General features: G+C 37.7%; 1 protein-coding gene across 1 annotated transcript in view; it reads right to left on the bottom strand.

Moving 5' to 3' along the window:
- VAV3 (vav guanine nucleotide exchange factor 3) overlaps nucleotides 1-16,589 on the bottom strand; it is a 407,347-nt gene that overhangs the window by 175,917 nt on the left and 214,841 nt on the right. The window contains exons 14-15 of the mRNA XM_081216948.1: nucleotides 16,104-16,236; nucleotides 15,598-15,707 (exon numbers count right to left, since the gene is read on the bottom strand). Of these exons, the coding sequence (XP_081073074.1) occupies nucleotides 15,598-15,707; nucleotides 16,104-16,236 (243 nt within the window). The remainder of the gene's footprint in view (nucleotides 1-15,597; nucleotides 15,708-16,103; nucleotides 16,237-16,589) is intronic.

Below are 16,589 nucleotides of genomic sequence, written 5' to 3'. Positions count from 1 at the left end.
TTCTTGTAAACACACACATATACACATACACACACACAGAGTAATAACTGTTTAATGTAATTTGGAGAAGCAAAAGAGAACAAGCACAAGAGGAAAATGTCATAACTGGTTGTGCAGAAATAAAAGAGGATGAGATTCCACTATTATTTTTGTATCACAATTAGCTTCCACACTTCCCACACCTTCTTTTGCCTTTCACAAGGCTTCAACATATTCAACAAAGAGACTATACAGAGTCATACATAAGAGCGAATTTTCTAGTGGTGAAGGAAAAAAATAGATCACAAACATTCCTGTCTCTCTTTTAACTAGTGAATGAATTAAGTCCCAGAGAAGGAAAGAGTCTTGCCTGGGTCCCTTGGCAAAGTCAGTGGTTGGACTCGGATCCTGCCTTATCTATCTTCTCTTTGTCCAGCACTCTGAATTCCACCAAAATGTCTTCTCCCTTTGGTTCCTATTCTGTTTTTAGGATGATGAATATGATCTCCAAATTAATTCTCAGAATCTTTAAACCCTCTTTACTATTCATCATCAACATTATCCTCAGATGCCTTACCTTTCCTCCAAATTATTAAAAATACTACTAAAGCATACTACTAAATTAATCACTAGGCATTTAACCTCTAAACACCTTTATGAAATCAGGTTTATTGGCAACTTTACATAAATGTGAATTCTCACTTTACAAATGAATTTAAAAACTAATTGCAAATAGTCTACTAATAAACAATTAAAATTAATATTTGACTATTTCCCCCAATCAGTCAGATATTCAGATTGTCAACCTACCTAGTATATTCAAAATGGCCAGCAAGCCATATTTTAAATTAAACATAAGCCCATGGGATTTAGCCTTTGTGGGCTTTGCACGTTTAGACTTGTGTCAATAACAAGAGTCAATACAAACCTAATACTAAAACACTCAATCTCTTGAAATTTTATAAAACCAAGGCATCTCTTAAAGCATCAATACCCTTTTAGAATCATTTTTAAAACCCCAAATAAATTCAGTCTAAGGGGAGTTTCATTATAATTGAATATGGAATTGCAAGTTGGACTGTGCAACACATTAAACAATTAAACAAGCAAGAAGTTTAATTAAATTTCCAATTCACTTTGGGCTCACTCTGTTCTGCAATTATAACATTTCATAGTGGTGTCAAGTGTTCAGGAGTCAGGAGTGCCCTGATGAAAATAAATCTGCAGTGTCAGTGGTGAGCAATGTATTAATGCCAAATAGACAGTGCGATAATGGGTCCCGTTGCTGATATCCACTGGAAGATGGTTGAGTTTTCCTCTCTACCCCAAGTCCACAGGTCCCTAGATAGTGGATTTGCAGCTTTTCATGGTAAGGATATTGGGGAAAGAGGTAGACTCGCCCATTTTATGAAAAAGGAACCTGCTGATAAAAGATTTGCCTTGGAAGAAGAAGAATCGCCAGGAATTAAAGGACCTGGGATCTAGTCTAGTTCCTCTGTTTGCTACTCCTGTGGTTTGGGGCAAGTACCTCTGTAGACAACGTTACCCCGGGTCCAAATGGATACAAATTCTGAAGCCATCCAGTACATAGACATTTAAAGAAAAAAAAAAAAAACATAATCTGTTAATTGCTCTATCTATAAAATTGCTGAGGTTACAGGGGGATGGGTATTGCTCCTGACCTCTGTGGTTCCAAATATACGGCTCTTTATTACACTGCTCTGAAGAAAAATCTTCACAAGGAGAGTCTCACGTATATGTATTATGTACATACATAAATATGTATATGTAGAAATGTGCATAGGAGAAAAACACAAAATGTCCCCAAATCAGCTGTACTGAGGAAAAGGCTTAGCACAGAACTACTTATCATCTTGCACAAGTCTAATGCCACAAGCCAAAAGAATGCTGAGCTATATAACTAGATAAAAACGTGTTTGAAAAACAAAAGACACTAATGCAAGTCTAGGGCTCAACGTACAGAGTCATCATTGTCACCAAGCATCATTTTAATCTTGCTACTTCCTATCTTGAAGGAGTCAGAACAGTTTCTAATTCATCATTCCTGGTCTCCGTGGTATGTGGAAAATCCATTAGGTTGCTCTACAGTGTTTTTTCTAGTAAATCAAAGCCCTGCAAAAGAGTTTAGTTTTTTCTCACTCTGAAAGATGTTTAGGACATGATAATTAGAAAATGCAATTCAAACCCCGACCACAATTAAACAGGCGAGGAGTAGTTTCGCCTTAGTAAACTACATATGACATCAGGTCTATTTTGTTATGTATGAAACACTATTTCCAAGCCATCTAGTTTTTAAAATGCATGGACAGCAACAGCTTTAATTTAAGACGCTGGTGTTCGATATGTCAAAGCTCAAATATTCTCTGAGAAGGAGCCTTAATGCATATATATTATTAATGTGCTATCAGAGAACAGATCCCTGAGTAGATTCTGACCAACGAGTCATTAGTCAAAGACTACATAAAGCAAATTTGGTGTACGATAATAGATGAGAGAATTTTATTTCTGGCTGCTCTTGCTATCCAGGGAGAAAAGAAACAAGGAAAAATACAGGAATTCTGCAGTTTAAGGTTGGAAGATAGAAAAACTGGGTTTAATAAAACATCAGGTTTATTCCTTACTAGCCATTGGGCAAGAAACTCTTTGGAGAAAAGAATGCGGAAAGCACATCCTGGGACATGGACCTCGTAGGCTGAAAGGAGCATGGCTGGGATCTCAACTCCATCATGAGCTGTGTGGCTCAGGCAGGTTACTTATATCTCTGTTCCTTAGTTTTCTTATTTGTACAAACAGAGATAACTACCCCCCTCATGAGTTTTGGGAAGATTTATGAGACAAATATCAAAAGCATATAGCATTGTGCTTGGAATAGAATGTTAATGTCAGAAAATGTTAATTCCCTTATGGGATTGAAGCAAGGAAGGACTGAAAGAATAATAAATACAGAAGGTTTTTTTGTTTGTTTACTCTAACAAACTTTGTTAAATAAGACAGCATTATTTTTTATGAATTTTTAAATTTACGGAGCCCATTAATTTAGGGCATTTGTGACTTTTGAAATTACCTTCCTTTTTTTTTTCAAAGGGCTGGCTGCTTTGTGTAGACAATGATGTTACAAATATAAAGATGTGGATTGGACTAAACAATTAAACTAAACCCATTGACCACTGGAATATTCTAATCACTTTTGAGGCAGATAATCTGAGCTCCCAAATCTCAGTGTTTCCTCGGAGAAAGATGTTTAGAAGAAAGCCCGCTATTCTAATAAGCTACAGACAGGTCAAACACATGGTCCAGATAACTTCAAATCTGGCTCTCCCCAGGAAGAAGAAGCTATTCAATGGTAGTCCAAAGTTTATCCTGAAGGAGAAAAATGACAGGGTTTTCACACTGCGTTCATACCTCCAGTGACTTATGTAATACACAGCCACTGTTACCTAAGTACTGGACGAAAACACACACACATATTGATTTAGAACTCAACTTAATCCACCTTGAGAACTGGCCAGGGCTTAGTCTCAGACCATGAGCCTTCTCCTCCCCAATTCTTTTACCTCTAAAAAGGGAATTTAAACTTTGAGACTAAAATCACATAATGCAGATACCATCAAATCAAACAAAATCAAGTCTTTGCATAAACCATATTAGGCTCAATCCTATGATAAGGTGACCAAAAATTTTGCTATTAATTAACTTGTAAATTAAGACAATTTATTTTACTCTAAGGAAATTCTTTGAAGCCCAAATCATCCTTACTGTTAATATATTCAATGCTGTTTACTACTTGATTCCATCAAGATAACCAACTCTTACGGCATCACTAAAAAATAAGTAGAAAGTAATTAAGTTCTAAATTATATTTTTCATTGAGTGTGTGAATATACTACACATGAATACCTCTTGCTTATAAAACAAACTGATGGAAACTTTCATCTCTGCAGAACAATGGTAGGTATTCTTCCTATAAATGAGACAGCAGGGGAAAAGCTCTGGACTGAGATTCAAGACCAGTCTCTTTTTCACTTACTGAAAAACACACACAAAATACTTAATCTCTTCTCTATTTTTCGACTCTATGTTAAAGATAATATCTCCCTAGCTATCTCACAAAACTCCTTAATAATCAAATAAGGTATTATCCAAAAACACTTTGGAAACTATAAAGCACCATATAAGAGTAAAGAATTATCCCTATATGCTACCAGACTCTAAATGCTCTAACATGAAGGAATTAAAACCTGAAATCTTCTTTATAATACTCAGAATCAAAAAAAAAATTGTCATGCACAATTCAGTCAGAAGTCCCCAAACTTATTTCTGAACACCTTGAAAATTAAAATTGTCTCATTTACCTTTTTGTGGGAATGATAGCAGCTAGCATCATACCTTGCCTATAATATTAGACTGACATTAAACGTTCAATCTACCCATACCTTTATCTGATCAGATTAGCATTCTACTCAACTAGTTAATGAAAGAATTCTCCCAAAGTTTCTCTTCATTTATTCAAAGGGAAAGTATGTTTAAAACATGGACTTGGAGAAGAGCTATTCTCGAATATCTGAAGGGTTACTATATAAGGGAAAGAGTTAAGACATGTCCTATTTGGGCCCAAGAAGGGACGTTAGGAAGTTATACTTGAATAGACATGTTTCAATTCATTGTAAGGAAGAATTCTCTACAGTCAAAGCTAAACAAAGATGGAGCAAATAATTCCAGAGGTAGTAAGTTCCTCATCACGAGAGGCACTCAAGCACAGGCTACAATTAGAAAGAAGTTGTAGGAAAAGGCTCAGATGTTGGAATAAAGGAACATTAAACACCTCTTCAGAGTGTTTATGAGTTCATAAAACATTACAGTTTTTTAAGATCTTGATTATTACAAACTGGCATTCAGAATAAACGGGAGAAAAACCACCTTGAAGAAATTAATTTTTCTAAATTACGTATCAGTGGTAAATGATATTTTTCCTAATTATTTTAAGTAAAACATGCACATACTTAACCTACAACAGCTTACGTTTCCTAAATTAAAAGGAAAAGGCTTCAGTGCAAATGCCTTCCTTAGATCCCCAGAGGGCCAATAACTCTTTACAAATTTGCCCGAGAGCATCACATGCATTGGATTTTTCTATGTTCAAATGTCCAATTCCATTCTCCTTACATCAAAATAATGAGTGGTATAAACTATTTCATGTACCTTGCAATTTATCACTGTTTTGCATTGACATTATAATGCTGACTTGAAAATATAAGCCTTGTTAGAATGTAAACTCAGTGAGAGAAAAGAACTTGTCTTATTCATCATTATATTCTTAGTGCCTAGAATAGTTCCTGGGCATGTACGGGATGCTCAATAAATACACAAAAAAATAAATGAATACAGATATACAATATTCAGTCTCATTCAGTAATTGTTTCAAGTGTGACTTTCTTATCTCTTCAACCAGACTGCTACTGCTTACTATCCCATGAAGAAGAAAACTGAAGTTTCTCTCATTGTTCCCATTGTAAGGATGGCCAACCTTCAACTGCAGCTTATTTTGTATTGTGTAGCCCAAAGTAATCATGCCTGTGACCTAACAATTTCTTATCAAGAAATATCTTAAAAGTAGTACATGTGACATTAACTGTAATATTAGGTTTAGACTTATAAATTAAAGCTGGCTTACTATTATAGAATTCACTGATTATGTCATTTTCTTAGAGGAAACCATATACATAGTTGACTCACTACAACAAACGGCTCCAAAACAAACTATTGTTTGTGTTAACTTCTACATAACCCAGACAAGCTGGAGACAGCAGTGACCATCACTGCCCAGTTAAACTCTCCTGCTTGCACTGTTACTGTTCTCATATACGAAGAAGAAAACACAAACACACACACACACACACACACACACACACACAATGAATCAAAGGCTCTGTTATAAAAGCTCAGGGACACCAACACTAATTCAGCTGAATTTTATCTGCATTTAGTTTTAACCAGAGTAATGCTTGTTTGCTGATGGAAATTTTGATATCTATCCTTCATTCTTCCTTCTGCCCATGGCTTCTCCTTCCTTATAAGCACGCTCAGGAATGCCAGAAAAATGTCAGATAAGTATTAAATATAAGCTGAAAAAAAGGAGAGAGGTTGATCTCCACTAGGCAATAACAGAACAAGAATAGTATTTAATATTTACTAATGCTTTGTCATGCATGCAATGCTTTGGCATGTTTCTGGATCAAACAGGCTACTGAAAAACTCCATTTTATGACAGCTGTGATTTTTCTGAGCACTGTCCCGTGTCCTACTTCCTTTTATTGCTGCCAGGAAACTGTGGTTTAGTTCCCTATACTGACTTAACTGCCAATTTTGAAAGGTTATAGACAATACATTAGATTCAGGGAGAGTTGTGCTGGCTTCAACTTGGGAGATTAACGTGAATAGGTCAGTAGCATGAGGCTCAGCACAGCCTGGGGGCGATGGATCGTGTCGGCATGGATTTCATATCCATAAACAAATTCTTTGTATTAAAAACTGGTAGTGAAATCCTTTTAAGGAGAATGAATAAAAGGTTGTTTTTAGAGTGAATAATTTCTCCAAAAAAACAAAAAAGCATGTGGGCAGACAAATTCAGAGATGCTTTATGGATTGATACTTTGTTAATTATGCCTGTAAGGTTACCAGTTTCCAAGTAGACACTGATGGGCTTTGGACACTGAGAAAATGCCAAAGCAGATGTCATTATAGTCAAATGTCACCCCCCCACCATAGCTCATCCAGGAAGGCTCACCCTTGGACCAACTCTTGACACCACCATAGCCTTCCTTCACCCCTTCTAATCTTCCTCAGTGTGCTCTCCAAAGAGGGAATTTCAGGGTAAATAACAGGCACAAGTGTCATTACTGGTAAGAAGAAAATGCTTCAAGAGCACAAAGAGCCATCACTGACTAGAAAACTATCCTTGCTGATGTGGTCAACTATTGAGTAGAGACAAGTTTACCATGTTGTTGCTACTGGACTGGATTCTTGGGGTCTCATAGTGCTTTCCAATAAACCACATAATAAAACTTAATGAAACCAGATACCTGAATGGCATTTTTGATATTCAACTGGTCAGTACAAAATAATGCCAAATACATATAATTCATCCAGGTATTTTTGTTCTGGTTTTGGTGGAGTAGAGAACATTTTGAGGCTAAATCATCATGATGACCTAAACAGGAATTAGTGCTAGTGAGAAAATCACACTTCTACAAAAAGCCACAGCATGGCACCAGTATAGCTGAGATCCTTTTGTGGCAACACATAACTCACTACATTCCCTAGGCCTGAATCATCATCTCTCTTCTGTAAGGCAGGGGTCGCTAACTACAGCCCACAACCTATCTTACTGGAATACACCACACTCACTCATTTATGTACTATCTATGGCTGTATTATTACTATGATAGACTTGAGTAGTTGTGACAGAGACCATATGGTTCACAAAGCTGAAAATGTTTACTTTCTGGACCCTGTTCTACGAGATGGAATTCACAGTCTCAACAGGTACTTATTTATATATTTGAGAAGATCCCAACGGATCTCCTAACGAAGAAGACAAACAAGAGGAGGGAGAGGAAGGGAAAGGAAGAGGAGAGAGAAGCAGTAGTACCATTATCCTAGTAGTACTGGCAGTAGTAGCCAGAGCAGCAGTAGTTTGGGCTTGCTATAGAATTTTCTGATTTAGCTTCATGTAGATATTGGGGGAATCTCCATCTAGGCAAAAATATAAATAAAGTCAGTCTATTTTTTTTATTTACTTATGTATTACTTACTTATTTATTTATTTAGCTGCGCCGGGTCTTAGCTGCGGCACACAGGTCTTCGTTGCCGCGTACAGGATCTTTAGTTGCAGCATGCGGGATCTTTAGCTGCAGCATGTGAACCCTTAGTTGAGGCATGCATGTGGGATCTAGTTCCCTGACCAGGGATTGAACCTGGGCCCCCTGCATTGGGAGCATAGAGTCTTAGCCACTGGACCACCAGGGAAGTCGCATAAAGTCAGTCTTTTAAATTTGCACAATAGAATGTCAAATCTGCTGCCAAACCTTTGACATCATAAGCATGGGTCTCTCATCAAACAAAAACAACGACCACTTCTCTTGAGACACTCACCAGATTTTTTAACCCTGAATTGATGTGTAACACAACACAGCTTTATCCCTCCAAATCCAGGGATGGCTAGGGGAGGCACCCTCTCTCTGGCCTGACCAGCCACCCCCCAGAGGAGAAACAGTGAGGTCAGGTCCTGGTCCACTGCAGGGAGCAACATACGGTGGGGAGGGTCACACTCCAGGTGTCACTGAGGGTGTTAAGGAGACCAGGGAAATGGGAGAGGGAACAGGCACGTGAAATGAGTCTCCCTTGTGACGCCCATCAGTATCACAACATGTAGACGCTGATTGGACTTCAGGGGCAAAACAGAGAAGAAGCAGAGCTGCTCTTCTGAGTCTGACAGGCGGAAAAAAATTGAGCAGCTCAGGAATCGGGAGTGTGGACAGAGAGAAATATGAGGAAGTAGGTGGCTTTGAGCACCTCAGACCTTAGAACCAGTCTAAGTTCTATATCCCCTACATCTCCTAGAGGCAAGGAGGTCCACGATTTGCATATTGTTCTGTAGTTTTTAGCAGAAGTACAGATTAGATCAATATTACTTGAAAGAATCTAGGTGATGTGAAAATTAGCCATCCTGCTTGGTTCTCTAAGTTCATCTAAGCATCGAGTCAGACTGCCAAAAAGAAACATACCTAGATGGACAAAAAGAAACATAACCTGGAAGCATCAGGTAGGTGTCTACAAAAATGCCTTTAAAAAATTGCAACCTCATTTTTGAGGGTTAATTTAAGAAAAAAAATAATATATGACATCAACTTCTAGAACTTCAAAAAAATCTAATGCTGCTCGTGGAAAACATGTTTTTCTGTATCTCTTACTTAAGGATCCACATTATAATGCCTTCTTATCATACCAGTGAAAGTTTCTTTCCCTCAAGGACTGTTGTATTATTTTGTGAGACAATAAGAATTTCCTAATTCATCTTTTTTTTTAATTGACCTTATTGTCAGAAAACTTAAGAGTAGAATTTCAGATTTACAATAAAAATATGATTATCTACGATGTGCCAGGCACTGTGCTAGGATTGATCATGCATGTGAATAGCATTGACAAGATCCCTGCCCTCCTGGTGTTTTTAGTCCACTGGGAGAATAGCCGTGAAATAGACAGGTAGATCTAATGGTAATGCCCTCAATCCAAGGGCCCAGGCAGCTCGGCCTTGGGGCATTAAAGGTACACATAGGGCAACCAAATAACCAAATGGCAATTTCATTCTTTACTTAGCATTTCAAAGAACATCAAAAGGATATAATTCAGAGTCTACAGAAATGCATTTCAAAAGTCCCTTTTCCCCTTTCCAAACCCCTCAGAGCCCATAGCTATTCCAGAGCCTCACTCATATCAAAACCCAAAACTTTCTTTGCATTCCCAGACCCATGAAGCTTTCTTTTTCCCTTCTCCCAACATTATCTATGTATTCAATAGTTCAATTTAGCTTCTCTCCTAATAAGCAATAAAGAATCCTTACTCTTTTGGAGGAGAAAGACAGGTAAAATAGAGTAGGCAAATAATAGATTATCTTTAACAAGGAGGGGATTGTCGGGTCTCGGGAAGGCTATAAACACTAAACTTGGATAATTTTTGTCTGGCCATATAATTACAATTGTGAGAGAATACTAGGGAAGTGAGGTTACTCATTTAGCATAGTGGTCAGGAGAGATCTCTCTCACAAAGTGATATTTAAAGTCAAGATCAGTAGGATAAAGAAGCAGCTACCCAAGGAGCAAGAGGAAAGACCATCCTGGTAAGGAAACCTCACGGTTGAATGCCTGAGGCCTGTGCATATTCTCCAAAAACTGAAATGTACTCAATCTAACTACAGCAAACAGGTGTGTGCTGTGGCTGAAGAGATGGGTGGGATAAAACCATGTAGGGCCTTCTGAGGTCCTGGTAAGAATTTTGATATTATACGGAGTGCAGTAAATAGCCAACAAAGGGTCTTAAGTAGGGCAGGACACAGCAGATCACCCTGGATGCTTCTTGAAGAATGGACTGGTAAGGAGGGGGCAGGGAATGCAGAAGCTAATCAGAGATGTGGAAGGCTTAAACCAGGGAGGTGAGGGTGAAGATTACAAGCAAGTGGTCAGATTTAATCTGCAGAGATTGGTGAGAAACTGATTATATGTGGAGGGAAAAGGCAAATCTTGGCCCTCCATCTAATTATACTTGAATAGATGGGATTGGGAGGCAGAGACTATTTGGATAGAAATATTAAGAGTTCAGTCTTGAAATACAATCCACTATATATTATATTTAGAAGCTACAGTAATTAAATTCAATTGCAATAGCTCCCTCAGTGCTATATGGCCAGGGCTTCCAATAGCGTCTGGCAACAAAGCAAGTGCTTAGTAAATATTGGGAGAATAAATGCAATTTCCTCTGATAATTACCCCTCTGGTATTCAGAATCTCTGGGCAATACCTTTAGATTAAAACAAATTATACTGGATAAAATATAATTTTATATTTAAAATGTAAAAAACATACTCTTTGCTTTCATATTCAAACTCCAGGAGGCGAATTTCAAGAAAACGTTCTTATCTAGTGGAGCCTGAGTCTGCGGAGAATGCTTTGAAACATTGTTCTGTTTGACCTCTGATTATTTAAATTTTTCTTTTTAATTCTGTGGCATGTGTGCTTTCTATGGTGAGTGACCTCAAATTCCTTCTGGAAGTAAATGGGGAATAAATTAGAAAGACACACTGTGGCTCAGATTAAACGTGATTTGTGGAGTTTCATGGCTGCATTCCCGCCCCTCCCTCACCCCACTTGGAGAGCGCTCCTTTTCAGGGGTTCATCCTAGGAAACGAAGCTCAGGGGCTGCACCTCCAGATGACAAGGCAGCCTGGTCCCAGAGCCCCTCCCCAGCTCTAGAATTTCCATACCCCCTTTTCCTTCTCTTCTCCCCCCTCCCACTAGTCTTAGCAGCTAACAGATATATATCCTGGGCTCGTATTTTAGCAGACGTTAATGGTCTCTATGCTATTTTTCCTTAGGTAAGCCATGTGGCACTGTGCCTGGCATGTGGCACACAGTGAAGAAATCTTAGAGTGGTAATAATGGTATATGCATCTTCAAGGGGGCTTTCTTTATTCAAGGGACTAAATATAAATTGTTAGAATTTCAAGAATTGGGTCAAGTCAGTCAGAAGAAATTCCAGGCAAAAGGGCCTTTCAGTTCCCTTCAATAAATACTACAGAGGCTGGTTCAAAACCTGCCACTTGCTACCATATGCAATGCTTTTTTGCCCCTGTTCTACTTTTTCTTTCTCTAACTTTTCCTTTTAAAAATCGTATTATTTTATTACTCAATTTCTTTATTTTACCCAGCTCTGGCTTATTTCTAGAAAACTTAAGGACACTGTCTGATCCTCCAGGTCCTAGTCACAGTGAAAAAAAGAAAAAAAAAAAAAAAAGAAAAGAAAAGAAACCTGATTCCAGTTTTAGATAACAGGATTTGAGTCCAGGTGCTTATTTTAGCACCTTCCTGGTTAAAAAAAATGCTGTGAGCTAAGATCTTGAACTCTATTGTAAATGATATAGCACTGAACTTGTACAAATGTGCTGAAATACTCCTGCCATTGCTAGCTTCCTGAGCTTTAAAATGGGTATGACATGTTTATCAATTTAAATCTAACAGGAGAAAACATTAAAAACACTTGATTTAAGGGATTTGGGGGAAACACATCCATAGCTTCCTAACAATATTTTGAACATTGCTATGGGCAATGTTCACAATCCACACTTTCCAACATCATTATGAAAACTAGCCTAAGCTAATAAAATAACATTTGCCATCCTATTTCAAAGATAACTAAATGGAACTGTGGGAAACAGTGACAAAAAGCCCTTTTGAAAATAAATAAGAATAAATAATGTGTATCAATCAGGCTTTTAAAGATCTAAATGTATTTTTTAGAGTGGGATCCCCAGAACTATAGCTCTTGAACATTATTTGGCTCAAAAACTGTTCAAACAACCTCAAGAGCAATCAGTCTTGCTACCACTTCTTCTCACAGGGAAAAAAGAAAAGAAGACATCCTTCTTCCTCCCCTATCCAAGTGGGTCACTGCTGCTTTTCTCTCTGTGAAGCCTTTCTTCCGGAGGTTTGCCAAGTTTATGTGGTCCACTGCAGATAATGTTGGAAGTGGCTACGGCCAAAGAAGCTCAGAGAATAGGGCTACTGAGTGGGGACTGGGGTGTGCTTGGGAAGGACAGAGGTTGAGATTTAGGTCACCTCTGGGGAGATTTGAGTTTACCGGATACTTACTGTTTATTGGTATTCATGCTTTTCTATGGTCCATTATAATAGTCTAAATTAAGAGCAGCATTCTAAACTCCTTAAAGGTGATTTGCAAATTTTTTAAAATAAAAATGATCCAACCATCCTATAAACAGCAGAATTGCCATCTTCTGTAAATAGAACTGGCAAGCATTTCATCAGTCTTAAAATATCACCTCCCTTGATTTCCTGCCCCCCTCCCACAAATGCCTCCCTTTCCTTTTCACAGGTCCTTAAAGCAACACTCCAGAATGCTCTAGGGGGACTTACAGGGCCCCTGTTAATGCCAAAGAGACTGGAAGAAGCTGGTCTGTGGCGAGACACAAGTCTTACTGTTTATCATGTATTGTCATGAATGCTGCAGGATTTCTCAGTTTTCTTTTTCTCTATGGCTTATAGACTAAGAGTACTTGAACTTTAGATAATGGATAAAATAGCAAAATTTGAGCCATAGGCAAAGTCTTAAGCTTCAGGACTTACTTAGATTATTCTACTTTCCTGAGCACAAGACAAGCAAGACCTGTCTTACAAAGTTGGAAGCAGGACTTTCCTGCATAACAAGCTTCAAAAGAGAAAGGAGGAAATAAAATAATGGGGTATTCTGATGCTCGAATAAAACCCTAGTTTTATTTTGCCTAATTTTAATTTACATGCCATACATGGCATAATCCCTGCTTAAAGAAGCCCTCAACTTTGACTTTGAGCAATTCTCCAAGAAAGGTACTTCTACCCTCTCACCATCTGCATGGGCAAGTCAGTGGAACTCTAAAATACAAACAGAGTTTAATGGATGTTTAATTACATTGTTGAGGTGCTTGGATAAGGCTCAAAGATGAAGAACCCCACCCAGTTTCCCTGTGTGTGGTACAGCCATCTTTCCTGTGATGGAACAACTTAAAGCTACCCATACTCTTCCCTTATGTATATACCTGTAAGGCAGCGACTGATAGTTGCATACAGCTACCCATTTCTCCTTTCTTCCATAATAGGAGAACCTTGATTCATAGCCAAGCATAATCCTGCCCAGAATGAAGATGGCATTTCTCGGCTCCCTTGTCAGATGTGGCCACACGACTAAGTTCTGGTTAGTATTATGTAACAGAAGTTGTAGCATTTCTGCAAAGAATCCTTAAAAATGAGGATCACCTTCTGCTGCCTAGAATGTAGATTATATAGCTAGAGCTCCAGCAGCCATCTTGGACAACATGTGACCAACCTTGAGGACAGAAGCCATGCTGACAATGGCAGAGCAGGAAGATCTGCGCCTGGGTTCCTGGCAATACCCCAGAGATCCCAACCCACCCCTTGTCTACCTACCCCAGATTCTTTTCCATGAAAAAGAGAGACAAGCATCCATTTTGTTGAGTCTCTTGCATCCAGAGTTTAGCTGCTTGATTTATGGCAAGTGAACAAAATAGTAAGTGATGCACCTATCAATACAGTCCAAGGAGCCTACCTACTCTGGACAACAAATTTAACTTCCCTCCTCTACAGAAATTCCTTCACTCATGTAAGGATCATATGAACAGAACCCGTAAGAAAATACCAACCTAGCATCCTTCCCACAAGAGCAAAGGTGTGAGATCAGCTCTGCCTTTGCATATTATCAGCAACCCCAGCATCCTGTCACTCCATTCCCAACTGCTCAAGTCCAAATATTGCCCATCACTTGAAACCTCACTAAAACAGCACACTAGGTTTATGATGTAGCCCACAATTCATCAGAGACTGGGTGGAGGTCACCAACTTCCTCACTTGTGACCCAAACCAAAAAGGTCCCTGTAGAATAGCCATTTTATTGATGCATACAATTACTAAGGTCTTTTAATTATTATAATCAATAACAATAAATTCTAAAAACTACAATAGTATACTGGAAGATGTCCTCTGAATTTATAAGTCCCTATAGGTATATTAGGATCCTAAATACAAAACAATATTAATAATAGTGATAACAACAGATACCACTTACAATTCAATACCATATCATTGCTGTTGTACTATCTGGCCACCATTCTGCTTGACACATATATCTGGAATTCAAAATATCATTATCCCTATTTTAGAGGAGGAAACTGAGGCTCTGAGAGGTTAAACAAATTGGCTAAGACTATGCAGCCAGTCCATGGCAGGGGTTATTGCTGAACCCAGAATTGTCTATAAGCTTAAAACTATTTTAGCTGCACAATCTTATGTCTCAAAGTGTTAGAGAAAATAATCTAAGGAAAATCTCTATTTTTCTCCCCTCAGAACTACAATAAAATATTCTAATCCTATTTCCATTTTATATTAACATGAGCATTTCCAAAAACAAAGCAAAGGAGAAAGCAAACAAAAAATCTGATAGAATTTGTCTGCAAAAGGTAAATAATGCTAGAATACATATGAAGCAAATCACAGAAGTGTTTTTTCTTAATTTCACCTTTTGTAACAGTTTCAATTTCAGGGTGACCTATATGTTTCCATAACAAGGGTCATTATACACTTTTTAATCCATGAACCTCAAAACTGAAAAGAAACTCCTATAATGACACGTCCTTGTGTAATCACATCTATGTATACATTCCTTTTTAAACATGTCTGATTTATTTGCCACCTCTTTGTTGAGTTTCCACTTTAATAAAAGGAAAAAACACTGAGAGAAGGCAAGCCCTGAAAGCATTCACTGAATACGTCAAGCAATTTACCCAGAATTCAAACAATAAATGAGTTAAAAACAAACAGGAGGAACAAATCAATCTTTCTATTAAAAATAAGGTATTTGCATGTATGTATGTACGTGTGTGTATGTGTTTGGGAGTATTTCTACTTAATTTAAAGATATATATAAAACATGGCAATTACATTAAAAGTTTATCATTAGAATAATTAATATTTTCGGGGGCTGCTAAAAGCTAAAGAATTAAAATATGCCCATGAGAAGAAAGTCAAACAGAAGGTTAGAGCTCCCTCTTTCTTTTTCTTGAAGAAATTCACCAAAACATCTCTCCCAGGAGACGAAAGTTATCAAGCTGACAGCCTCATAGCATAGCACTCATGCTCAGAGCAGTGTTTTCACAGCCTCTGTACACATGCTACAAACATTAGAGTATGTTTATTGGTAGTTCATTGTTCATAAGAAACTTATGCAGTAGAAAAAAGCACTTTTAAAAGTAGAAATACTCACAAAGCCATTTCAAACTGTTCCAGCCACTTTTTCTTTAAATCTTTTGTTTTGCAATAAAATTCTAACCCATTTTGTCCTTGGATATGGATGAGGTAGAAGCCATAAGACCACTGTTAAAATTAATATTCCTCAGGTTAATAGGTATCATTGATTAATAACATCATGTTTCCAAATTCACTAACACACCACCATAATCATCCACAAACCACCCATAACATTATCATCAGACAAACTGTGAACAATCAACATTACTGTAGTCAACTTCATATCTAGAACAATTGCTATGCCAAGTGCATTTTGCTGCCTTGATCATTAGGGCATTAGAGATGATCATTATCACCTGTGGCACTGTCCAATTATTTCTCACAGAGGCTTGCTTCTAATTAGTCTCTAGAAACAAAAACACCTGGATGGATAAGCAGCCTCTCACATTAATGTATTAGCATACTTTCCTTGAATAGTCAAAGTTATGAGTAAATTACAGTTATTCATTTCCAAGAATTTACCTTTTTATTTTCTTTATCAGTTGTAGGATTGTTGGCTATTTTATACTGCTGAAGATCTATTATTTCCTTCATTTCATAGTTATCACCTTTCCTTTTACATACAATCACTGCCAAATCAAATAAGAAGATATGCCTGAGAGAGAGAGAGAGATTTATTTAAATGGTTTGGAAGCATGTGTGTTAATTCTTCCCAGGTAAAATTTAATTTATCCTGTGAGTTAAAGACAAAGGCAGTGTGCACATTGAAAGAATGAACTGTGTGTCCTGGCACTGCCCTTTACTAAATGAATCACCCTGCTGTGCCTCAGTTTCCACAGTTAAAAAATAGGCAAAATTATAATGAGAACAATATGCACACTGCAGAGTTACTGTCAGGAACAATGAAGCCATAAAGTGTTGTTCATGAGCTAGTACTTTCTTTCTTCCAGTTTAAAAGCTAAACATTTATGGAATAATATTAATGACAACAATAGCAGTCAACTTCTA

Source organism: Mesoplodon bidens (assembly GCF_964165515.1).
Source record: "Mesoplodon bidens genome assembly, chromosome: 2".
Taxonomy (NCBI): domain Eukaryota; kingdom Metazoa; phylum Chordata; class Mammalia; order Artiodactyla; family Ziphiidae; genus Mesoplodon; species Mesoplodon bidens.
This window is presented reverse-complemented; position numbering and strand designations above follow the sequence as displayed.